Source organism: Lemur catta, chromosome 2 (genome assembly GCF_020740605.2).
Source record: "Lemur catta isolate mLemCat1 chromosome 2, mLemCat1.pri, whole genome shotgun sequence".
Lineage (NCBI taxonomy): Eukaryota > Metazoa > Chordata > Mammalia > Primates > Lemuridae > Lemur > Lemur catta.
Genome location: NC_059129.1, coordinates 129,378,245 through 129,406,003, shown reverse-complemented (window position 1 = coordinate 129,406,003; position 27,759 = coordinate 129,378,245). Strand labels below are relative to the sequence as shown.

The 27,759-nt window shown below is 37.1% G+C and overlaps 1 protein-coding gene across 4 annotated transcripts in view; it reads right to left on the bottom strand.

Moving 5' to 3' along the window:
• The window catches only part of UTRN (utrophin), a 472,601-nt gene that overhangs the window by 96,571 nt on the left and 348,271 nt on the right, over positions 1 to 27,759 (bottom strand). For all 4 annotated transcript variants that reach the window (XM_045544518.1, XM_045544519.1, XM_045544517.1 and 1 more), the window contains 2 exons: positions 19,984 to 20,113; positions 3,731 to 3,999 (listed from right to left, as the gene is read on the bottom strand). In XM_045544518.1, the coding sequence (XP_045400474.1) occupies positions 3,731 to 3,999; positions 19,984 to 20,113 (399 nt within the window). The remainder of the gene's footprint in view (positions 1 to 3,730; positions 4,000 to 19,983; positions 20,114 to 27,759) is intronic.

The following is a 27,759-nucleotide window of genomic DNA, read 5'->3' as shown; positions in this document are numbered from 1 at the left end:
ATGGCTGATAAACATCAAAATAATATTAAGAATCCACTCTATTTTTAAAAAGGAAATTAATCCTAGGTAAAGCAGAGAATATGATTTAGTGTTTCAAAGTTCTTTAACACACTCAAAAGCCACATGAAGAAGCTCAAGATGGAAATGACCAGTTACAGTCAGATCTGGAGCCCAGAGTTGGTGTGGGAAACACGGACCTGGAAACAGCAGTGTATAAATGACATTGAAACAGTCAATGTGAAGTCAATATTCATAAAGTAAGAAATATTGCCAAAACCCTGCAGATACCAACATTTCAAAAGCAGATGGAAGGGAAGCCCACAAAGTCATGGGAATTGCTACAATATGGAACTAGAAGAAATTTAGAGTTGAAGTAGTTTTCTTCCCATTGCTGCATATTTTATGGTTGACAGAATGTGCATACAAAGACAGACACACAAATGAGGTTAAATAGGAAGAGCAGTTGTACGGTAACAGATGCACTATAGGTGTAAAGAATTAATTAATACAGAAGCATGTGATAGAGGGAAGTGTGGGTTAGGTGGAGAAGGAGAATTTTTCAGTCTGGACTTTGAAGGGGCTTACGTTCCCGCAGATTCAGTTTGAGAACAACTACAGAACTCCAGTCCTTAGAAGTTTCTTCAGTCATGATTGTCACTTTATATATTAAAATTCTCCCCATGGGTACAATGGAGAACTCAAGAATTATAATTAGCTTTTAAAATCAACTTTTTAAATATTTTAGGTATTCAAGATTAAAAATGAAATGCTAGAAAATGTTCTGAGATTTATATAATTTTAAATAATAACCAGTTTTATTTCAAAAGATGGTAAAAGTTGTTTTTTAATTAGATTATACCTTCGAGACAGATTTTTTAAAAATCTTATAGAACAGTAAAGGAGTTTAAATTTTTCCTCTACAAAAATAATGTTTTTCTATTATTAGCCATAGGTGAAAACATTAAAAAGGCTTTGACAAACAAAGTCTTTGAGTTTTGTTTTTGTTTTTATGGTCAAGTATTTTATGGCAATGAGGAATCTTTCTATCAAGAAAGTTTATCTTTTGTTTTTTAAGAGCTTCAAAATTAAGGGGCTTGAAAGAAAGCCAGTTTTAAAATGGTTTCAGAGTGGCTGTGTGTTCTAGTATAAAGAACCAATTTCTCAGGTTTTGACTACACTTTCCTATTATAGAATGAGTCTATGTGGCCTCTCTTGCTATAAAAACAGAAACATCTGCTAGTATCAAAGGTGCAGCCCACTGGCAGGTGTGAATCCCAAACCTGTTTCCTGCCAGAAGGTGTATATTCTGCAAATAAGAATGATTAAGGATAATTTTAAGGAGTTGAAATTATTTGATTTTTTCCAAATATTTTGTTTTCCAGTTGCCTTGACATACTTAATAATATTTAGCAATAGTCAATACTTATTTAAAAAAAAAAAAAAGGCAGGGTGAGGTGGCCCATGCCTGCAGTCCTAGCACTCTGTGAGGCCAAGGCCTGTGGATAGCTTGAGGTCAGGAGTTAGAGATCAGCCTGAGCAAGAGCTAGACTTCATTTCTACTAAAAATAGAAAAAACTGGCCAGGCATGGCAGCGCAGGCCTGTATTCTTAGCTACTGGGGAGGCTGAGGCAGGAGGATCCCTTAAGCCCAGGAGTTGAGGTTGCAGTGAGCTATGATGATGCCACTGTACTCTAGCCCAGGCAATAGAGTAAGACTCTGTCTCAAAACAAACAAACAAACAAAACCTTATTTTTATCTGACTACAGTGTCAATGAGATTTTAGGTATACTTTAAAGCACATGTAAAACATCACAGACTTTTAATCTATTTAGCTTATTGAGACTTACGATTTTATTTTCTTTTTTCCTAAAAAGATGTTAAAATATTTTAATCCACAGTTTAGTCCTTTCTATTAAAATATTAATTGTATTTTTCCTAGCTTTCCACTTAAGCAGAGATTTGAACAAAAGTATTTGGATATAGAGGTAGGTAAGTCTTTTAATCAAATGGGATTAACAACTCCCAAACTTTTGGGCATTTAATAACCCCAGATACAATTCTTTATGCTTCCCCCAACACTAACCATTCTGTATTATAAATTGATACTTTCAAGTTCAAATGGGTAAATTTCTGCTCTAATCAAGAGGCATTTTTGCAGTTCAATAGGCCATACTTCTTGTAAACCACTGACCTAAAGATTTTAAGTGTTTAAAATCATCCATAAAAACACAAGAAGTGTGTAACTTCCAAGGAAACTATGCTAAAGGCTTTGTTTTCAGTGGGTTGTTTTAAACTCAGATCATGGAAATGGTTTTTAGGATTCTAGTTGTAGGAACAAGCCTATATAATTCATAGGGTAGCTGGAAACTTATGTATATTTACATACACCAATACTCTATTAATAATAAATTTTTAAGTTTAAAATTTAATATTTAACTTTCAAAGCTTTAAATTCAAATAGTTGATCAAAGTTGTATTAAAAGGTCTTTGCAATGAAAGAGAAAAGCAAGAAAAAAAACCATGGAAACTCTACCACTTACTAGCTATGTGGGCTTGAGCAATTACTTTCAGTTTTATTATTTGTAAAATGGGGATAATAATAATAATAACTATCTTTTATGTGGATGTGAGGATTAAAAGACATATCCGTGCAAACTGGCTAAGAACAGTTCTTGGCACATAGTCTCAATAAATGCTACCTATTGCTATTATTATTATTCCTGTGTCTATACATACATATATTGACTTATGTAATTTACCTAAGTATTCAGTTAATTTCCTAGATCTTAGTTCTCTTTCTATTCAGCTATATGCATACAAAGGGGGAAAGAATGCTATCCAATGTTTGTGCGCAAAAGATGTATATCTTTTGCAATAAAAATTCCACTTATGATATTGTCAGTCTAATAACTTCTAACATTTCATTGGATTATCCATTGATTTGATTCGTGACTACCTAGCATATAGTTTACTATATTACTACAAACCCTACTAGACTCTAAATCTGTTATATTTGCATCTCTTATTGCCTAAATGTCATTAACTTTTTTTGTAGAGATGTTCTAGAATATGGGAACCAAAAGGAGTCTAACCATAGGTCTAACATCCTTAACTTTAGGCAATTCCTGACAACAAAGAGAATTTATATCTAAACTATTTATCCATTAATATATTCAGATAATGAGATAAAATTTATAGATCAGAATTACCAGTAAAACAGTGTGCTTTTGATTAAACCTATAAATCATACTACTGATTTATAGGAGATAGAGTAGAGGGGAACCTGTATACTATACCATGTGGACACATTTCTGCAAAATCCAGGCTAATGGGAATCACTACAAAACAATTCAGGTTCTTCAAGAAATAAATTGCAAGGAAAAGAAAAGAAAAAAGAAATAGAGGGGAAATCTAGAGATTAAAAGGGACTTTTAAAGTATTTTTTTTAAATAGGTAAATATAATCTATATTGTTTAGGGATGCAAAGTTGGATGAAAAAAATACAAAGAAAAATGAAAGTAAACTATCATAAGAGTCACGTAAGTGGTTATTTGTGGAGAGGCGGTTCTGACGGTGAGGGACATATGGAAAGCACCTGTTGTGACTCCTGACTTGGGTAAAGGTTGCAGTGGTGTTGGCTTTATAACAATCCCTTATAACAATTCATATATGGGGGTCTCTTTGAAGAAAATATTTCTTAAAATCCTTTTTCAAAGGTAGCAATGCTGACCATGGTTTTTTCTATGTGCTCCTGCAGCGAATCGATGAGTAAGTCTCCCACTGGCTTCCAGGCGCTCCGCACGGACTCTGCCTCCTTCATGTCAGCATCTAGGTCGTCCATAGCTCCCTGCAGGTCTCTGAGCTTCTCCAACGCCTTGTCCACTTGCTTTTGCCAATTGCTTGTAACAACATTTAGACTTTCCCACTTCTCTTTGACTTCAGAAGACTGTTTGCGCATGGCTTTGGCAATCTTTTGGGCTCTCTCCTCGGGAGTCAATTCTGTGATTAAAAAAAAACAAAACAAAACAGTATTAGTTTGGATGTCTGATTGTACATTCTGTATAACCAAGTGGCATATCACCATTTAAAGAGTTGCTACCAGGGTATACAGAGAAAGAGTTAAGACAAAATTACTCCAGGGTAAAAATTGGCCAGGATAAGAAAAAATTTCTCCCCACTTTCTCCATTAATTCCCCACCACACCTCAATACACATGCAAAACTAGAAGAAAACAGACACTCATGCTAATAAATTGGCCCAGAGTTTTTGGTGACTTTTGAATTTTAATATATTTGTAAACCTTGAAGTATAACAAGATAAATGAAGAAATAAAACAATATTTTGTTACTGTAAATTTAGTATTGTGAAACCCAAAGACAGTGTTTCATTTCATTGTTCTCAAGAAAAGTATTAAGTATAATTAGTGTAGAATAGCTGTAAGTCATGAAGAAAACCTCTCGAGGCCAGCCTAAACAAAAGCTAGACCCTGTCTCTTCTAAAAATAGAAAAAATTGGCTGAGCATGGCAGTGCACACCTACTAGTGCTAGCTACTGGGGAGGCTGAGGCAGGAGGATCCTTTAAGCCTAGGAGCATGAGGTTGCAGTGAGCTATAATGACACCACTGCACTCTAGCTTAGGCAACAGAGCAAGACTCTGTCTCAAAAAACAAAACAAAAAAAACTTATTTTATCTGATCAATTTATTGTGTTCCTAAAAATAAATAACTGAAGACAAATAACATATCTTGGATACATCCTCATGTCTAAGGCTGTTTGACAGTTCATTTTTAATAAACGGCATTTTCTGCAGCCCAGAAGTGTAGCACGACCATGAACCTTTCAACAGGAACATAGCAAGATCTCAAGGACCATCCTAATGCGTAATAGAGCAAGAGGGCTTCCAGAATGTCTGAAATAGGCTTTCAGACAAAAAGGGCAGCATAACACAAGGCCTGGCCTCAGGACATAGGCGGGAAGAGTAAGCGTCCAGAAGAGAAGCAAAGCATACAGACAGAAACCAAAGTCAAGTGCAAAGCTGAGAGTCGGAAACAGAGACGGGGAGCTGACGAGACAAGGGCAGAGGAATGTGATAAACACGGAGAGGACACTCTCAAAGCAGGTTAGAAAGGTCTCCTGCACAGCTGATCACGCCTGGGGCCTCAATTCCCTCCACATCTGAGGATGCCACCTTTCCTGTCTAGCTGCTTTGACGGTGGTGTTCGACTGTCCACTGGAAACAGGCAGATCAGAAACACACTGTCAAGGTAAACTGTAGATTAAGACAGAAATGCATATTCTTCTTTGTGATAACATTCCATCTTTCAGTATCAATCACATTAGCCATTTCCACTTCACCTCAAAATGTTCCAAATCATTTGTAAAATCATTTGTAAAATGAACGAAAGTTCATCTAACTTCATTGTAACATGAACTACATCATAAGATAAACTGAAAAGCAAGCTCTTCTAAACTGTAACTTTCATCCTCAATGCAAATTTGCCTGCCTAACTGGCTTTATTTAAATATTGTATAAGAGTCAAATTAAAGGTGAGATATATATATATGTTTCTCTATCTGAATTTCCAGAAAATTCTAGACATCGACATTTAAACTTAAAAATGGCCTAATTGTAATAAATCTCTGGGAATCAAATGGAATATAAAGCCTTGGCAACCACAGAGCTGGGAGTTAGTGCTATGAGGCCACAGAGAGACTTGAAAAATCCCTTAACAATGAGTTGAGGAAAAGAAGAGAAAATATCACAACTGTTAGAGAGGCTGAATATACCAGCACAGGGTAACTTAGGAAAATAAGTGAATCAGAGAACCAGGGTTAAGTAACAGCTGGGGAAGGAGGCAAGGAGCCCAGAGAAAAGTCCTTAAACCTGCAGCATGTCAGGACTCCAAGGTTTCTGAGAAAAAAGCTTTCTGAAGAAAGGTATGTCAACAGAAAGGCAAATCTTATTTATAATAAATCCTTATACCTTCAAGATTTTTATAAGATGATAAATATATAATACATATATATATTTTATATAAATATAAAATGCTATGTGTGAGATAAAAAAATCATTCTTAGCCTCATGAGAGATGGTAACTTTTACTATAAAACCCCTGTGCTTGTTAATAAGTAACTTGGGCTTTTCAAGGATATATCTTAAGCACTGACTATCATAAAAAAATAAAATACCAATTTCAGAACAGACAACTTAATTATGATGATTTTCCTCAGATAAAGTAAAAACTGTTTCTGAGTCAGTCACTAAATAACCTGGCACAGAGAGACTCCATGTCCTGTGACAAAACATCTTCACTGGCTCTGACTTTTTTTTTTTTTGTCTTCCCTTAATGTAAAATCTATTGATGGAGTAGGCCTTTTGTAGTATTTCTTATATAATCCCCACTCAGGCAGCTACTCAGAAGAAAAGCTATGTTCAATGCACCATCTGTTTCCCAGAAAGGAAACATATTAACTAATCACTTTTGAGTCAGAATAAATATGCCTCCTATTGCAGCAACAATCTCAGTTCAATGCACACTTTAAGCCAAGAACAGAGCAAAGTACAAAACAAAATAAAAACTTTCCAGAACATTTGCGAAACATGTAAGAAGGAACATGAGAAATACTGATTTATGACAATTTTGGGTAAAAAAAAAACTAGAGAAACAAATTAAAACATCAAAAAGGCAGAAAAAAATGAATTAAAGGGAAATTGATGCATTCTTTAAGAAAAAAATTCTCTCATTTGAAAATCAAAGGACAAACGTTGCTTCAAATTTTCTAAATAGATATTCCGTGGTAAATTCTAAAGCCCTCATGCAAGAGTGAGGAATCTTCTCCACCAGTGCTTCTGAACTTACCACCCTGAGAGTGAGTGAGTTAGTTTTTAAAGGGTGGTAACAGAGGCCCTACCACAAAAGGTACCGATTTAGCTGGTCGAGGTGAGGCCTGGCATGGATAAATGTCAAAGCCGCCAGGTGGTTCTAATAGTTGTCAGGATGGAAAGCTGCTAGGCTATTGGCATATAAATTGATTTTCCTAGTCCCTGCAGCTGAAGCTCACAGGGCTTTTCCACTCCAGTGGGTCCTTGTGTCAACTCCAGGCAGAGCACAGCCACTAAATACTGGAGGCCAGAAAGCAAGTGAAGCTCAGTGATAAGAGGGTAATCTAATTTACATTTGAGAGACAGTAATAGAGGCTAATCCTAGAGACAGAAGAAACAGCAGGATAAAACCAAATAAATTGACTAAGTAAGAATTCTGAGACCAGAAGAGCTTCTCCTATGTTCCTTTCTCTCTCTGAAGTGCGTGCATGTGTATGTGTGTGTGCGTGTGCGTGTGTGTGTGTGTGTGTGTGTGTGTGTGTGTGTGTGTTGTCTCCATTCTTCTCCCTCCAGATCTTCCCGTTTAACTGGCCAAACGTTGAGTGGAATTATATTTAATTTGTATTACTCATATTTTTATATTTATTTCTTTATATGGCATGTATGATTATGTAATATATTATAAATTATAAATATCACATTATTTTACATTTATATTTTATGATTTTTAAACAGCAATTTCTTTTTGTTTATTTTGTTTATTTATTTATTTCAGGATATTATGGGGGTAAAACATTTTGGTTACATGTTATGACTTTGCCACAACCAAACTGCGATTTGAGGCGTGTCTTTTCTCCCCCTACAACACTTACCGCATCCATTAGTTGTGAGTTTACCGCCCCCCCCACCCCGCAACCCCCTAATCCCTGGAGAATATTACTACCGTGTGAGCACCATAGTGTTGATCGGTTAGTGCCAATTTGATGGCGAGTACATGCGGAGCCTATTCTTCCCTTCCTGTGATACCTCACTTCGGAATGGGCTCAAGCTCCATCCAGGAAAATATAAGAGGTGCTAGATCACCGTCGTTTCTTATAATTGAGTAATATTCCATTGTATACATATACCAAATTTTATTAATTCATTCACGAATTGACAGGCACTTGGGTTGTTTCTACATCCTTGCAATAGTGAATTGTGCTGCCATAAACATTTGGGTGCAGATGTCTTTATTATAGAATGTCTTTTGTTCTTTTGGGTAGATGCCTAATAGTACTATTGCTGGATCGAATGGTATTTCTATTTTTGAATGGTATTTCTGTTTTTTGCTCTTTGAGGAATCTCCAAATTCTTTTCCACAGAGGTTGCACTAATTTGCAGTCCCACCAGCAGTGTAACAGCAATTTCTTTATTGTGTTACAAAGATATTTAAGGGAGTATAGGTAATTAGGAAGAAAAACAAGGAAGAAAAAAATAAAGAGAAGAGAAAGGAAAGATCAATCCTGGTTTTCTCTCTTGTCCCATTACCTTTATTTCTTCAAATATGCAAATTAATAGTATAGCATTAATGACACGCTTTCCTTTATACCATGGGGGTAAAGACTGTAAAATGGTTTGCTGCAACACCAATGGCAAACAAGCCTGCACCAGGAAGAGACTAGTATTGGGATCAGCCCTGCTCACCTCTCGACCATTACTCCTATGCAAGCTGCCTGATCTGCTCCACCCGGTTTTATCAAGTGGGAACCCTATTTTCTCATGCTAGGAAAATATTTCATTCCAAAAGTCTATTTACCTCAATTCAAAGATGTCAGAAAGGCTGAGTACATCTCAAAGACACTTTAATAGTAGAGGAAAAGAAATCTCCTTTTGAGTAATTATGCAAAAATTTTTTAAAAATTTAATAACGAAAGTATGTTTTTCCCATGAAATAATGATAGAAATCTATTAGAATCAGCCCAGTATTGTTTTTAATAAAGATCTCCCATATTTATGCATTTTCTGCCTCAATTGTGATACCGACTCTTAAAAACTCCATTGTGACTTTTAAATTCTTAGATTCTACAACCTTATGTCATGAATGTTTTTTTCTTTCCATCTTTGTTTTGCAGTACCCAGTCTAGAGACTGGTATGTTCTCAGTATATAATTACTGAATTGAGTTGAACTAAACAGAATTTTTAGGTTTACTTCTCATTGAGAATTTGAGCTTCATAATTTTAAGTGACATCTTTTCATTTAATTTTTCCCCTCCTTTCCACCTACATCCATATAAAACATTTATAAAAAGTTATTATGAAAGGGAAGGATAAACCTTACAAAGTCATTTCAGGTAGGGTAATTCCAAATATCTTAGTTGTACTATTTACTTTTTTGCATGTGTCTATAATCTTACTGTTGTATTTCACCAAAAGATGAAAAGGAAATATTAGACAAACAAAGAAAAAAAAAGTGCAACTAGCATTTTGACTGCTGGACAATTTGGTGCAAGGAGAGATTATGAGATAATATGCCAGTTCCAATACTAACTACTTAGGTAATCCTGATATGTCCCTATCTCTATGAACCTCAGTTCGTATGTATGGAGCTATTGGCACATGCCTGGCACACCATAGGCCCTCAAGGAAGGTTAATTTGTTTTGTTCCTTTTATCATTTTATTACTGAGTCTGGGAGTTTGAGGCATCTCTAGAGATTTCCACATAGCCAAACCAGGTTAATTAGCTAACAAAAATTCAAGGAAAAAGACTTGACCTGCTCTCTCTCAATATCTCTCTCTTCACTCCACCTTCCATTTCTTTCTTACTCTCACTCACTCTCTCTCTTTCTCAGTCTCTCTCACTTCATGAGCAAAAGATATTTCTGATTAAAATACTGGGCAATACACTCTTCCCAAATTTTCTGATTAAATGATTAAGGTCAATTTAATCTCCCTGAAATGTCCACTGTTTAAAGGACTCTGCCCATTTCCTCGTCTGCATGATGACAACAACACACTGTGAACCAGATTACAAGTACATCGTTAAGTGCCATCTGCTGATTCCCGTTTTAATTATGTTCATCTAATAAATTATAAGATGACAATAACAAGAGGCTCCTCAGAGTAGATTAACCTGCTTAATGTGTGGCCCATGTCTTTCAAGAGGGAATGACAACGATGATATGGGTGCATCCTTGCTGCCAGGGGACTTCTCAAATCCTTTTTTTTTTTTTTACTTTAAGACAGAGAATATAGATAAATTTAGGGGAAAATCAAGAGCTCCAAAGTAAAGAGATTTAGGGAAACTTCCACAAATACCAAGTGCAAGGTATTAAGAAAGGGGAACAAATGAAGAGGAACTAGGAATACGGTCCACACTCTGCAGGGAGTAAAATGGCACTTCTGACCAGAGGTCAATGGAGGCAGAACTGGACTCTAAATACGGTTACATTTTCACTCTTCCCGAAAAGTGAGCCAAAGTAAAGAAACTCAGTGTTGAGCTGAGAAAGAAGCAGGGGCTGGTCATTAAGGAGATGAACCTCCAGGGAAGAAGCAGGAACAGCAGCAGCAAGACCCTGGAACAGAAAACCAGGATCTCACCACACAACCTGAGATCTCACTATTATTTCCCGAACTGCCTCACAGTAATGGCAGTTTTGTGACTTATTCAAATTCCTTATGTGTGCTGACTGGCAACAGTAGACAGGTCACTGGGGGTGAGGGCCGGGGGGGGGGGGCGGGGAGGGCACAGAAAGAAGAAAAGCCGAGAGTGTAAGTTTCAGGAGGGGAGGACATCTGTTTTGTCCACCGCTGTATCCCTAGTAACGAGAATACCCACTGGCAAATAGTAGGCACTAAGTAAGTACTTGTTGAATGAATAACTAGATCTCTGTACAACACCTTAGACTAAAAAAAGAAAGAGAGAAAATTCTCCCCTTTCTCCTTCAAGAATCAATGGACAGGAGTCTTAGATTAAAAGTCTTTATTTCTTGCCACACTACTGCCCATCCCTCCCCAGGCTGTGTCCTGGCTAAACACGGCAGCTAATGACTGACCAAGCTACATAGCAGTCAGGAACTTTCTACCCATGCTTAGCCATCTTATAAGTTAAGTACGTCTTCTGTTTATGCACTGCCTATAGAAGTGACAAGTGTAATTGAAAAGGAGAATGTATGTCTTTGCTAGGATTACACTTCCTAAAAAATGGCAAAACCTCTAATTCACTCTTGAAACGTTCCAGCTTTCTACTAAGGAGCATCAACAATAACAAAAAATAAGTACATCCCCATATTAAGAGTTAAGCATCCTCCTATCCTTTATGTTTAAGTCAGAAAGTAACGTCTCAGATGCTGATTACAATAAAATACACACATGTAAATTATTGCCTTCTTTTTTTCATGAGGCAAATGTGATTTATGGATGGTTCTAACACTGATTAGAGAACATAACAGATGGTAAACAATTAATTGAAAATGTTGTGTCCATCAAACTCACCTTTATCACTAACCTTTATCATATAACTCTTCATCAACAATGTTATTTGCTTATTTAAATGAGATTTCATTACTATGCTATACATTAGCATGAGAAAGTTTTTCAAATTTTTACCCAATCGATGGGCTTATTCAGCCAGCTCATGATATTTTAGGAAAGTTTAAGACTAGATTCAATACATCCACACAGATATTAAAGAATTTAATTTGTGAAGGATCACATTACTGCTCTGTAGTTAAGAATGCTGGGAAAGAAAGTAACATTATATTTTTCTGTGCTTTTTCATGCATCACAACTTTACTAATCTAATTTAGATTTGAGAAGCTAATTAAATTATTGCCATGGTCTACAGGCCTGAAAGCAATTACTTATATTCAAGTTTTTATAAGAAAATGTAAAAGTCAAAGTCAAATACTGCCTCAACACCTTCTCCCTCTGTGTTAGGAAATCAGTGAAGGGGTTTGGGAGTCTATTAAGCAATGTGATATTTTGGTAAAGAAAAAGCAGCATAAATGGAAAAGCAAAGAGTTATAAACATGTTTAATTACTGCGTGAATTTTTTTAAAGTAGAAGAGTATGGAAAATAAAATCTTATTTCTATTGAATATCTATCTAGAAATATTGATGATTTAATTGGTGGTTATGAGCATCAAGCTTCATAAGCCTTGGTTCGTATTTCGGCTCTGTCAGGTGACAGGATGCTTCTAAACCTCTCACACTCTCAGTTTCCTGATCTGTCCAATGGGTGGTCATAGTGCTCACACCCCAAAGGGTTGTTATGAGAATTAAATGAAACAAAGCACATAAGGTTCTTGGCACAGTGCCTGGCACCTTGTTAGCACCTGTTAATGTTGGCTTGTGAACATCTTCATTTACTAACATTCCTCACTTCTCCCTTCCCTTATTGGAACTGATATTCCTTCACTTAGCATTATATTTAAAAAGGGACCCTGAGCCCCATGTTATTTAAGCTGAGTCAATCAGAGCCCTCTTCTGGAATGTTCTAGATCTAAAGAAGGGTTAGCCCTTCCGGGTATGAGGCTGTGAAATGTAAGGTCATAGGAAAGCTAAGAAAATGAAAACTTGTACAAAAAGGCAGAGAAGAAAGCATAGAGGGAAGGCTTCTGGGTGGCATTGCAGTCCCTGTGCCCAACTGTGTCCCTGTCATTACCATAGCTTAGTTATGGGGTCCAGTACACTCACCCTCATGCCTGTGCTTATGGAAGCTGAGTGTCTGTCATTTACAACGAATAACGTTCTAATCAATAAAGCTGTTACTAGGAAAACAAAAAAGCCCTGGGGAGAAAACACCCATTAATTTTACTAGCTTAATTACTTGTATTAGGTAATGTGTAATTTGGCCTCATTTTATTAGATACACAAAAAATATGTTGTAACCTTAAGTTATACAGAGAATTGCTATAAAAGTAACTTCTACTGAACTATATGATAATTTCACATCTTTACTCATTTAATGATCATAAATTTTATTTGCACAAGTTTGCTAATGCTGGCATAAAAGGGACTAACATAGTGGACTGAAAATATCATTTATTACTTCTTTGTTACATCATAAAACATGTAAGATTTCACAGAGAAGAGAAATAATCAATACTTGGCTTTCTAAAATATTATAATACAAAGCACTTAAAATTAAAAGAAAACAACTTACCCTGAGTTAAAATATTAAATATTACTAAATACACATAGCCAGCTGCCAAAGGACCAAAGATGAAAACCTTAACCCATACATACTTTTTTATCTGAAAAGATGATTATTAACCATTAATCACAAATGCATTCATATACTATATAAAGTTGTATATGCATATACACATCTATACAACTATACCCACTGCACACAACTATACATGCATGAACATACAAAATTAAAGAATTGCTAGGTTTCTCTGTGATTATTGATGAAATATCATTTAAATGAAGCAAAATTGACTATACCAGGCTGAAACAGAAATGATGTTCAGGCAGCCTAAGTAAAACAACCGCTGTAGTAAAAGTAATGCTTTGACTGGAATAATTTTTAAGGATGATCTGTGGGAAAATTTATGAATAAAATAATGCAACCATTTTTAATCTTAAAAAATCAAAAGCAGAAGATAAGAGTTTTTTCTTATGCATACAAATACGATACATTGTGTAATTTTCTAAACACTTTTAGAGGCAAAAATATCCTCTAAAATTGTTAACGGTTTTATTTTGTGATTGATATCTTAACCTTAAATTACAAAACATATGGGGCGGGGAGGTGCTCCTGTGCACACACGCCTGACTGCCTGCATCTGTATGTGGCGTGGAGAGAGGGATGCAGACAGAAGGCTCTAACTCTCCTGTGCAAATCTGACTTTTAACCTAAAGATACTGAACAGGTGAGAAGGCACAAGTATTCTCTGATTCCCTCCGAGGGATTAGGGGTAGGGGTGGGCTAAGGCCTAAGCTTGCACTGCTTCATAAGGCAGCAGTATGGTTGTCACAGGAATTCAGATCTGGGGACTGAGAACAGCAAAGGAAGGTTAGCAGCACAAGGGAGAAAGCAAGAAACATGGATGTGAGGTTAAGAGACTCTAGACACTGAGAGTCAAGAAGGAACTCGGAAGTCAGTGGCCAGATAGCCTGTCAATGAGCAGAGACAGAGGAGATAACACTGAAGGGATGAGTCAAAAGCCAGCCAAAATCCGCAGGTTAAGGGAGGTCACTGACATAGAAGCTTAGTGCTACGTTCCTGCATCGACCCTGCATTAGCGGGAAAACCTTTGTCAGCACCACAATATCTTTTTTTTTTTTTTTTTTTTTTTTTTTCAGACAGAGTCTTACTCTGTTGCCTGGGCTAGAGTGCCATGGCGTCAGCCTAGCTCACAGCAACCTCAAACTCCTGGGCTCAAGCAATACTCCTGCCTCAGCTTCCGGAGTAGTTGGGACTACAGGCATGCGCCACCATGCCCGGCTAATTTTTTCTATATATATATTTTAGATGTCCATATAATTTCTTTCTATTTTTAGTAGAGATCGGGTCTGGCTCTTGCTCAGGCTGGTCTTGAACACCTGAGCTCAAACCATCCGCCCGCCTCGGCCTCCCAGAGTGCTAGGATTACAGGCTTGAGCCACTGCACCTGGCCAGCACCACAATATCTTCTTGGCCTTTGTGTTTTTATTAAAAAAAAAAAAAATCAAAAAAATCATACTGTATGATCTGCCCAGCTCACAGGGATAGACAGAAGAATGAACATGAAAGTGGTTTGAAAAGTACAAAGAACAATGCAAATGATGATGAAAGGTTAATTCTTCTATTGCGTTACTTTTTAACAGATTCAAACTGGTGATTAAATGAAAAACAATTCGACTGCATTAAAAGGAAAAATTATATAGTGACATGATAGAGATTAAAGTAAATTAAGTATTTCCATATTGCTCGAACAAGATAAGGAGACTATTGACAAAGTTGCAAACTTTGTAAAATTTCTATAATTATTCAGATGATTTTAGCTCAGTTAAAAATCACACCTACTTAATAGCCATTTACAAGCAGAATGAGTTATTCTGGGTAGCTGAGTTTTCCAGACAGCTACATTTCACCCATTGAGCCCTATTTTTTTTTAATGGTTATGGTTTTGGAAGGATATTTACAAAAATATAGAATAAATTCCTATGCCTTCTCTTAACTGATTTCTATTCTGCCTTTAAAAATAAACTAATCATAATTCATAGCCTCAGTTTTTCTTTTATTGTTAAAAGCCCCCAGAACTACCCTGTTTTGTTCATTTTAGAATTCTCACATATCCTTTTTATAATTTTCTTTCTCCTGTTGCTGCCAGACTGCCAGAGTAATTTCTCAGTGCCAACCTCTGTCCCTGTCCTGCCACTTCCACTTTGCTACTTACCTGTAATTCACTGGACATCAAGTTCAACTTGTTATAATAGTGTTTAAAGTATGAGTTAATACCTCCAAGAGAGAACTTGCATGGCTTTCCCATGAGCTAAGAACAGGATCTGCACTGTGTTCCATGCAATGTCTATTTTGGCTGCTAAGATCACTTTTCACACTCTCTCAGATTCTCAATCAATGAGAGACATGACTGGAAAATGGAAGGGCTGAGCTTCAGACACGGATATTGCAAGCACAGCGAGAGAGACGACAGGTGCCAGGGAATCGTGGACGAGAACTTGGGAAGGGGAAGCATTCAAGAAGACACAAAGCCTGAGCAGCCCGAGGCAGGCCAACAAGGCCAGAGCTGGAAGTCAGGTCAGACAGACCCAAAGGCAGAAACGCCAGGACCGGCTTTGGATACAGGCGAGGAAGACCACTGCCTGCAGAACATCGTGAGAAGACCGTGTCCCGCGGACATCCAGTGTGGAGCAGAGGGAGGCATGAGGTGGGACTGGGCAGAAAAGCTGAGGTCACAGCACTGTGCAGCCTCCTGCACAGGTGGAGGAGCTCAGGGGCCACACGCAGTTTTTACACCAGGAGAGCAAATGCCAGGTCTGTGCTTTAGATCTGTCATTCTCGTGTCTATGTTAATGGAGAGATATTGATGAAGAAAGTATTGAAATAGACCCAGAGAAAGACTGGTAAAAGGACCTAAGATAGGGTGATAAGAGTAGTAGTGATTTTTAAATATTTAAAAAATACATACAACACTATAAGATAATTGATAACAGAAAAAAAAAATTAAGGACCTGGAAGAAAGAAAAGGCATTGGGGAGAAGAAACAGGGAGGAAAGTATTTTCTGGAATAGTTACTTAAAAGGAAAGAAATGGATTCATCGTGGTATTCCCTGATGGCATGGGACATGTAGCATACTCAAGAAATGCTTATTAAATAGAACCTAAAAGATTTCTGCCTACTTCAACCCCTCCAACACTGAGTTCTTTAGCACCTACTAACGTTCACGTGCTTTTTCTGATAGCAGCTGTATATGTATGTCATGGTAAACAACAAAAGTATAAAAGCTATTATGGACAATTTTCTTTCATTTACTTTTAACAGCAGGTAAAATCAGCCAGCATTACAGAAAATAATATCAAGAAATGATAAAGTATAAAAGTAGCTAATCATAAAAAAAATCCCATAGAGTTAAATTCACTTGACTGTTTTTTTTCTTGCCCCCTCCAAAGGTAGTATTTGAAAATGGGGCACAGAAACATCCTGAATGTAACAGCAAGAACTCAAAAAGCAGTATCTTTTTAACCATTAAGTGACTGGACCTTGAAGAGAAGGTACAGTGAAATGAAGCTTTAGTGATATAACAATACTTTTTAATGATATAAAGTAGCTTATTATAAACTTTCTGCAAAGTATTGGGGAAACAAGGAGACAAGAAAAGCAGATGAAAGGCAGACTTTAAAATGGTTATGGTGAGATAAGTGAACTTATTTTTCTCCCAAGCTTAAAAAAACAAACAACTTTTAGTATCACCTTCTTTCTTGCCATATGAAGGCAAAATATTCTGCCTGAGTTTCCAGGTGCTCTGTAGTCTGAACCATACAGCATAGACATGCTCCCCATCCCCACCCCCTGTCTAGGCACCCTCTGACCACCAGGCTGGGCTGTCCACTGACCCCCCAACACACAGCTGCTCTGCTCCTCACTGCTGAGCTGCTCTTTAAGGATCCTGTTCCCCCGCGGCGTGGCCGTCTCTCTTCCCCGTACCTGATCACTCCCTACTCATAGCCCGAAGGCTAGCTCAGGAGTCACCCTTTCCACTCTGACCCTCCAAGTCGTTCTCTCTTGGAATGCCCACACCACTTAGAACCTTCAAGACACAATCGAGAACCAAAGTATGTATGCTTTATTAAATATATTTGTTTTCTCACCCTTTGTGCTAGTTTTGATCTCCAACTAAATTGAAACTTTGTCAGGAAGAAGTGTCTTACACTTTATCCATTCCCAGCAATGCTCAGCCCATGCATCCATCCACTCAATAACTATGGCGTACACACCTGCTATGTGCCGGACAGTATTCCAGATACTACAAAACAAAACAAAACCAAAAAAGCTCTGTCTGCTGACATTCCACAGGGGATGGAATGAGAGGGAGAGTTCTAGGAGACCCGGTCAGGGACGTAACAAGGAGCCAGCCGGCTCACAGCCTGTGAGGCAAGATAAGGAATCCGACTCCCCTGAGTGAGAGGAGAAGCCCTTGGAGGTTTGCAGCAGCGAAGTGATGTGCTAGGACTTATATTTTCAAATGCTCACTATGGCTACTGTGTTGGAAATCTCGAACAAGGAAGCAAAGGCCGAGCAGGAAGATGCGCTGGAGGAACCTGCAATAATCCCAGTGAGAGGTGGTGGGGGGTTAGACCAGGAGGGGATAGCGGAAGTGACAAAGGATCAGATTGTGGGTACATTTTGAATGTAGAAACGACAGGATTTCCTGATGTAATGGATTTGGGTGACAAAAAAAGACAAAGGAGTCAATAGTGGCCCAAAAGATTTTGGCTTGAGCAACCCAGACGATAGAGTTGCATGAGGCAAGATCCAGAGACTGCCGGAAGAATAGATTCAGGATGGCAGGAGTTTGTTGATATATATAGGAAAAAACTCCGTAAATGCTGATCGCCTATTCCAGAAAAGCTGGGGTTTATTTGTATTCCATCTTGAAAATCAATGATCCAATGACCGTCTCTACTATTCATAATATTAGTGTCTACAGTTATACTTTATGACTCAAGATAGTGAGACAAAGTAAGTTCTGATGAGTTCAACCATTTCAAAGAACACCCTACAATTTGGGTTCATTTTCTTTGCTTTTAAATGTGGTAGTGGTGGCAGGGGAAAGAGGAAAATCATTGTCAACTACCTAGCTCATAAAAATGTTCCTGTAACAGACTGTTATGTAAAGTCAGGATAGTAAACAAAATAATTCCTTTATACCACTGATTTATGCAGGCAGTCTTGCATTCTTCATCAAAGTTTTATTGAGTGCCTGATATATGCAGGCATTGATTGTATAGGATACAAAATTATTAAAACTAGATTCCCGAACTCAGGACAAGTAAGGTAATTTTAATATCTGAAAACAAATCAATATAAATGAAAATTCAAATGATGGAAGAAGAGAATGTAGCACAGCTACGACAAAAGAATTCCAAGATCATTCAAGGAAGTAGATAACACACACTGGTCATAGAACTATGAAAATAGTAGTGAAAAAAATAGGTTGAAAAATCAGGAGGGCTTTTTTTTTTCACAAATATTCTTAAGTATCATGCTAGAGCCAAGAAGTTTTTTCAGTATGCAATAAAAAGTCAGGGAAGGAACATAAATACAATGTGACGGTAAGATGTACTCATGGGTACTCAAGTGGAGGAAGAAGAAAATAGGCCAATGCTATGTGTTGCACATGGAAGAAAGAACACTGTAATGGGACAAGTCCTACCAAAGTAGCAATTGATTCTGCTAAAACTATTCCAAGACTATATACAAAAGGCTGGGTATCTGGAATTAATGGTAGTATATGTGTGTGTGTGTGTGTGTGTGTGTGTGTGTGTGTGTATAGATAATACATATATAATAGAGTAGTCAGAAGGAATAAGTATTCAAAGATAGAAATAACAATTATGAGTGATTTGCAGACCGTGGGGCTTGATGAAAAGTGGAAGACTCAACAATGACTTAGGTTCCAGTAAGGCTGACTAGGAAAGATAGTGATACCACTAGCAGAAAATAAAATCTAATGCTAGAAAAGGATAAGTATGCTCTCTATGTGTGTGTTCATATGTGTGCAGGTTGTATGCATACATTAAAACTAGGCTCAAAGAGTCAAGAAAATCATGGTTTTGATGAAAAATTTATTCTAACTGCAGAAGAGTTTCCTTGAGAAAGTCTCAGTAGGAAAATGGCTACTTGTCCAAATGACTGATCCACTTCCAGCAACTAAAAAAGAATTTCTAATTGTGCTTCCCTTAACAGTAATAAATGCTCATGATTTATACCGCTGGACACAGGCAACCTTTCAGGTTTGCGTTTACTATGTTAAAGAAGTGAATGATATGTTGAATGGCATGTTTAGTTTTTAAAATGCATCAAAATGTTTTTATTGCCAACAGTGAAAAATCATAATAAAGATATATATTGGACCCCAAATTCATTACAAATTTTCTATCAAATTTACTATGTGATATATTACCATTTACTAGTAAGGTAGTTACTGTTTCAATTTTAAGCCAAAGCACATAAACACTATAGGTTGTTACTTTTAAATTAAACAAATGCTGCTGTCTGCTTGTAAAAGAAAGGCACTTCAGTGTCTCATTTTCAAAAGTAATCTTACTTTATAGATATTGAAATATTTTATATATTACTCTGATATTTTAATAACTTTCTTCTACTTGCAGTTATTTATCATGTAACTTGTTTAAATAGAAGAGAGAAAAATTTTTATTTCTTAGAGACGTTTTTTGTAGCTACGGTATACTTTTTAGATAAATCTATTTTTCTGCAGTTAATTTCTTTCAAAAATGATGATACGGAAGTATACAGCAATTTCATTTTCTTAATTTAAGAATCTAGATATTTGTTAAATAATTGACATACTTGATTAAAGTTAACACTTTGAAGAAACGTTTTAAATATTAGATCCTGAAACGCTGTGAGGAAATTTCCTACTTGATTCTGGGTTTTTGTTCTCCTAACATGTGTTTTTTATGATGTATTGAAGAACCAGTCTCACCTGTTTTTGATTGTAGGTTTCTCCTTGGTTCCTCAGGGGCCTCAATTGGCTGATCAGCCAGGAAAACGCGAGCCTGGTCGACAGCATTCAGGACAGAATATTCTTTCTCCTTTAACTCCCGTCTCAGTGCCTTTGCAAAGAGAAGCAAAAGTTGAATTGGTAACCTCATGTGTTCACCAAATCATGGAACATCTTCAGTTAGACCACTTCTGACCACACTGTCAAAGGAATGACTAACAATCAGCATTTAAGCTAAGTTAGAAGTGAAAATATATGAAAAATATGAATAAAAGCAAAAAGATGACTTCTGTAGAACTTAAATATGCAAAAAAAAAAAAACCACTTTAAAATATTCACCTAAGGGAAATTGTTACAGTGTATTTGAACTTACAGAAAATGTACTTTTCGGCTTTTCACTAATGTCAGGTTGCTAAAAATAATAGCCTGTTCTAAGACACTTTTTTCTTGTAAGACTGACTGACAAAAAAATTACATCCAAAAGTACAGAAGAAGGTAATTTTACAAGGAGTAATGAGATCCTCAGAAGTGTTTTACATTCTTTAGAATACATTGAGAAAAAAAATTAAGAGATAGAAACCAATTAAAGTACCTACATGAAATCAAAACTAAACCAAAGACAGCACATATAAAACAGTCTCCAATTATCTTAAAATATGTTCCATCTCTCGTGCTGAGGCAATTACTATTTTTCCTTTGTAAGGTTTTTCATGCAAATCTATGATTCTCAGAATAGTTTCTCTTTAGCATTTTCATTCTTTTAAGTGAGGCTAAACTTTCGCCTCTGCACCTACAAAAACAACAAACCTCTTTTAGTGACTACTGCAAGATAAGAGTAAATGAAGATTTTCTCATTTGCTATTGTAACACTGTTGCTAAATCTATATTGTTAATATTGTTATCTTCTTAAGATTATACATATAAATATAGTTCTGATACTTTGCTTTTGGTGCAGTTCACTGGAAACATTATGAAAACTGTTATTTTCTAAAACACTACATTCTTAATAGTATTTTAGAATTGACAAAATCTTGCCTTCTGAATATAACTAATTTTTTAGTAGTATTCAACTATGTTGGGAGGACAGGGTATTTGCAGGCTAAATCCTTATCTTACGCAGTTGATAAAAAGTAAAAATAAAAATATCTAGAAGTACCAGGATAATCATCTTACGTAATTATATGGAGCTAAATGCCAAAAACACACTGGTAGTGAGGTGGGGAGAGCTGAGAAGCACTGGCGAGGAGTAGTGCTAGATAGAGTACAAAATGCTAATTTTTGTGTAAACACTACACATTTTTTTGACTTTTAAATGATGTACAATTATTACTTCCATTTAAAAAACTTGAATTAAAAGAATAAAAGGTAACCAAAAACCCACCAATCTGCAATTCAGACAGTGATGAAATACAGGATATGCGATGAAATAAAACTTTCTCTAAAATCTACAAATACATTTATGCAACTTTCCTAGTATCTATAAAACCAAAAACTGTGAAGCAAGCCCAAATCAACAAAATTTCCACAGCAATTAGGACCATTAAATGACATGTTAGGAGGGAAAGGCCAAACCCTCCATCATTTCTTATTTAAGAAGTGCAGCTTGTTCCTAACACAAAGAATGATAAATGCTTGAGGTGATGGATACCCCAATTACCCTGATATGATCATTACACATTGCCTGTATCAAAACAACACATGTACCCCATAAATATATACAATTATCACATACCCATAATAATAAAAAACTTAAAAATTAAAAAAGAAACAGAAACAAGAAATTCAGCTTGTGAAGAAGTTCCAGGGTATAACATTCCAGGAAATAAAAAAGATTATCTTATGACATTTAAAGTTTCTGATATGTGGAAATAAAAGAAACACAAGAGAAATGGAAAAACATACATTTTTAATCCAGAAATATATGTACACATTTACAGGTCTTGAGCCAATTAACTTAGGTTATTGTATTATTAGAGCAAGAAGCTCTAGAGGAGTAAAACTAAACCTAGTATTTACTTCCAAAACCACCTGGAAATACAAAATAATGATATGAAAAATCATGATGCTTAAAAAACAGCAGTGAAAAATAAGTGTGTAATACAGCAAAATTATTTTTAAAAATTTTACTGGTCAAGAGTATTTATCCTCCCAACCCAAATCTCACCAGTAAATGTGGGAGTGGAAAAGATTCTGAAAATGCTAGGCAAGAACTGTGCTAGATTTCTTCTTTTGGGAAGGGACATCCCAGGAATATTAGCTATTTAATGTGAGCTGTGGAAAAGAAGGCAAAGGCGCTAGAAGAACACTTTTTTAGTCTGGTTTGACAAACAGGAGGACAAATTCACAGACAGTACTTAGAGATTTAGCACAAAAGAGAAACGCAAAAATACCAATAGGTAATGAGGTGGAAAGAAATGAAAAACTGAGAGAAGAGGCAACACAAACGAATGTGACTCAGAGAAGCAAGAGCAGAGGCAGTACTGGTCCTCTGGAAATACAAAACCATTAGGGGGCGTGTAGTTCACAGTGGGCGAATCCAGATCTTATGCTACAGAGAGGAGATACCAGGATCCAAACAACTTAGGTGTATAGCAATTCCCAACTGGGAATTCTGGACTAGTATTAATAGTAGTCCACAAAATGTGCGTTACTGAGTAAGGGTGTGGGGAGGGAAGAGGGCAAAAGAGAGATTTGTCTTGGAACTATTTTTAGAATTTCCAAAATCCCAATGGAAATATACATTTGTCTACAGAAAGGACACTTGAAAAAAATGAACCCATCAATTTCCTGTATGGCTGGACTTTTATCAATTTAACACAATGCTCTCACAATAGAGTAATTTATTTGGCTGGCTGTTAGCTCTGCCCAGAAAGTTCTTTCCCCAGATAGCCACTTTGCAGATTCCTTCACTGGCTTTAAGGCCTTCTAAGAAGTGAGGCCCACCCACCTACACTATTTAATGTAGCATTCCTCCTTTCCTATCCCCTGCATTTCCCAATCCCATTCCTCTGCTGAACTATCACCTTCTACTATGCAAGGTAGGTAATCAGTTATTAGTTGATTGCTTAATCTCTGTCTCTCTCAGATAAAATATAAGCTCCACGAGACCAGGGACTTTTTCTGTTTTTTTCACTGTGGTAAACAAAACACCCAGGTCAATGCTGTGCCCTAGACCTAGTAGAGCCTCTGAGGGCTCTGAAATGCTTCCTGGTGGAGGTGGTGCCTAAACTGAGTCTAGCAGAGAGAGAAAGGTACTCCCACGAGAGGAAACCAAACACTAGCAGAAGAATGACAGAGTGTCACAGTTGTGCCCTCAGAAAACTACAAGCACTTCAGTGCCCAGAGAGTGATCTCAGCTGAGGCCCAAGGTGTGGGCAGAGATCAGTCCAGAAAGACCGCTGCATGGGCTCTGCTGCATCTGAGACTCAATCCAGTAATGGGTGACAGGAAGCCAAAGAAGAGCTGGACAAGTTGCTGGGGGGAGGGGGGGGGGAAGACTGTCAGATTTATATTTTGTTTTTTATAATATCATTGTCAGGTCTCCTAGATGGATAAAAAACCAGTCTGAGTCTATGAAAATCCCACAGGTCGAGAAAATCTATTTTCCCTCCTGACCACATTAAACTCCAGCACTTCATAAAAAAATCCTCTCTGCACAGTGTGCTGGCTGGGGAATGTCTCGTGCGCTCCTTTGATATGCCAAGTACAAGAGGCAAGCAAGTGTGAGCAAGTGAGAACCGTGCCACGTAAGTACAAACACGGGGCTCTGGCCCTAATGCCAACTCGACATCTAAATATCCTAGAGAGCAGTACACATGCAGTAATGTCTGCTCATGCCTTTTTTTGTAAATTTAATTTTGTTGTTCAATTTGTCCTATTTCAATTATATTTAATTGCATGTCAGAAATGGATTTAACTTTCAACAGCATTACACATATAATCATTTCACCACCCTTTACCTCTCAATTAGACATAAAAGAAACCTGCATTTTCCAGCCACCTGGTGAACATTAATGATAAGGTAATTAGACTCCAATGAGTTGTTTTGTATACAGACCTACAAAGTGGCATTCAGCTTTAGGTTCCAATATCACATGACTTGTATGTATATATATGTATATACAGGCCACCTTAAATGAGTATAACATAATCTAATTGAAATGTTTCTATTTTAATGACTTTATATTTTCATTCAAAACAATTCTGTTTCCAGACAATAACAAATATTGGTGAGGCTGTAAAGAAACTGGAACCGTCATGCATTGTTGGTGGAATGATGAAATGATACCATTTTGTAGAGCAAAATATAACAAAGACCCCCAAATCTGTTCATCCTAAATTGAAATAATTTATGGATTCTAGTTAGTTCTGAATTATTTTAATATCTACTTTGCAAATTACTGTTAGTAATTTTTTGATGTAAAGTTAGTTTTCTTCTATCACCTATCAGCTACTCTGTGCTAAGCATATCAGTCATATGTTGGTTTTTATTTTATTAATAGCAAATCTCCTTTCCTCTCCCTTGATAAACAAGAAACTGATCTCGCTGGAAGGGATGGTATGGGTTCACTCCATCTTTTCCCGTTTTTTCACATCCTAACCCATCAGGTAGCTCTATAGGGCATGGTTTCAAAACTACTGCTAGTCATTAGAATTGAACAGTGTATCCATTATCACTATTGGATATCAAACCCAACTAAAGCTTAGTGGCTTAACACAACAACAATTTATTTTTCATGATTCTGTGGGTTGGCAATTTGACCAGTTCTTCTGCTAGTGCCACCTGGGATTACTTGTGAGGCTACAGTCATCCACAGCCTGAATGGGGCCGGAGGTCCATGGTGGCCTCACATGCCTGGACATCATTGCTGCCTATTAGGTGGGGCAACCTGTTTCCCTGTATATGGTTTCTAATTGCTGTCCAACATAGTGACCACCAGTCACGTGGTTATTTGGCACTTGAACTGTGGCTAGTACAACTGAGGAGCTGAATTTTATATTTTATCTAATTGTAAGTGATTTAAACTTAAATATAAATGGGTATACATGGCTAAGGGTTACCATCTTAGCACAGCTCTAGAGTTTGCACACCACTACTGTCACATTCTATGGCATGAAGCAAGTCATGAGGCCAGCACAGATTGAAGAGAATGCAGAAATATGCTTCATCTCTTGGTGACAAGAGGAAAAATGTCCCTCTGCATAGGGGCTTGGACACAGGGAGGCATGATTCATAACTATAACAACTTACCACATGGGATAAGGGGGAAAGAAACAGCTGTGTTGAAGGTCGGGCTAATACTATTTTATATAAGTGGTCAGGGAAGACATCTCAAAGATAGTGATATATGAAAAAAATGCCTGAAGAAAGTGAGACAACAAGCCATGAGAATATCTGGCAAAAGAGCAATCTAGGCCCAGGGAACAGAATGTGCAAAGGCCCTGGGGACAAGTGAGTGCCCAGCTTAGCATTGGTGCTATCAAAGCTGAGTCAGTGAACGATGAGGGTGACTGTTTCTGTAAAAATATTTTATGTCATAAAATTTAGGGGGGAAAGAATCTTTCTGCTTGATCAGAAAAGCACTTAGTAACCATGTACTTTTCCATGCAGCAGACATCTGGCTACTTTTGCTGACTCAAGGCTTAGGCATTGAGTTAAGTGTTCTTATGTGATGACCTGTCATAAAGTTTACTCATTTTCCATTCTACAGGTTGAGCATCCTTAATCAGAAAATCCAAATCTGAAACTTTTTGAGCATTGACATGATGCCACAAATGAAACATTCCATATCTGACACTTCTGCTTTCTGAAGGTTCAACACAACATATGCAAACTTTGTTTCATGCACAAAGTTACATAAAATATTATATGAAATATATAAAATTACCTTCAGGCTATGTGTATAAGGTATATCTGAAACATAAATAAATTTCACATTTAAACTTGGGTCCCATCCCCAAGATATCTCATTATGTATATGCAAATATCCCAAAATCCAAAAAAAAATATGAATTTTGAAACACTTCTGGTCTCAAGCATTTTAAAGAAGAAATACTCAACCTGTAGGAGATAGGTGGAAATGCCCTCAATACCCCAACCCCGGACAAACACTTGTAAAATGAAGTTTTGGCCTGCAAGCAGTAGGCCAGCCCCAGCTGTAACAAGGAGGAAGATGTAAGATAATCTCAAAAGGGAAAATACAATTTATGTTTTAAAAGTTGCATGTTCTGAGGTGTTTAGTAGAAGGAGATATAATCCCAGACACCTCAAGAGTCAAGAATAATAAATGGGAAACACAATGATTGTCTGTGTCCATAAGAAAACATTTAACTTTTCTCCCATTCTCAGGTGGCATTAAAGTGTAGATTTTCCAACAAAGATTTCTACCTAAATGAAAAGTTTAAAACACATATTAACTGATACAATATATAAAGAAATATGCTAGGCACAAGAGGAGACAACAATTAATCAGCTATGTACCCAATCTTTAAGAAACTTGTAGTCTAAGGGGGAGAAAAGAATTATGCTAGTCAGAATGTGCTAAGGGCCAAAAATTGTTGAGAGAAGTACAAGGAGGGCACTGAGGAAGGGAGCCCCATTATATACAAATACATGGGGGGGGAGTGGTCAGCCTTCTCAAAAATATGTGAACTGTGTTGAAAAAGAAATCGGAATTAAGTTAAAGGTAATTAGAAGGAAATGAATTCAAGAAAATAGAATAAACAAATGTAATCTAGTCTATCATTGTTTCCCTGTTATGTATCTTCTGTATGCTCATTTAAACTAAAAGAATCCCTGAAATGTCAGATGAATAAAGACCTGATTGTAAATATCAGAATTTATCTACCTAAATCACAGAGTTTTCATTCTCAATAGAATTTCTAAGAGCCCGACATCCCCTGTATTAGAGACTGCCCTTCCTCCTGTGTCACCTCTTCTAACTCAAACTCAGGGTGCTCTCTGGCAGCTGCTGGCGTTTCTGAGTGCCAGGCGGCAGAATAAATTGCTGCTTATTCAACTTTAAATGCCTTTGGAGAGATTCTCAATTACCCGCCTTTAGTGGTCTGGGAACATTTCTCCCCACCTGCTATAACTTAGTGGGAAGGACAGGGGATTAAGGGATAAGGAGGTATAAAGAAGTGCCTGGTGTGGCTTAGGTCAGAAATACTCGCCAATCAGCTGCTCTTCGTTTTCATGGTGAGCATAGCATCAGCTCACTGGAATGAATGAGCTTCTGCCAAGCAAACAGCAGTAATATCAGTTATTCCTGGCAGCGCTCACATGGACAGGACCCTGCAAGTTTCTTAATAAGAAAACAGGGTCTGAGAGAAGCTGGAGAGAGGAGGGAATACCTGGTATGCTCTTCTGTCCTAAACTAGCAACTGGCCATACTGGACTGAGATAAGGGGAGAAGACATGTAAACGTGCGTGTACCGAATCCTGGGTGCCATCTGCCTTCTTTAGAGAGCAACTCTTTCCTTTCTTCAACCTAAAGCCATCCTCCAAATTGTCTGTATATCAAGTGGAGCTTGATACACAGACATCCACAGAGGATGTACTTTTCTTAATATTTTATAGGTCATGATATTAAAATTATAGATAGATCATGTTGCTCTCTTGCTTAAAACCCTCCAATGGCTTCCTCTTGCGCTTAGAATAAATTTTAAACTTCCTACTAATGTGAACTCTCCCTGTTCTCCAGTCTCCTCTCCTAATTTTCTAGCTTCAAAGTCCTCATTTCTGTTCCTGGAATATAC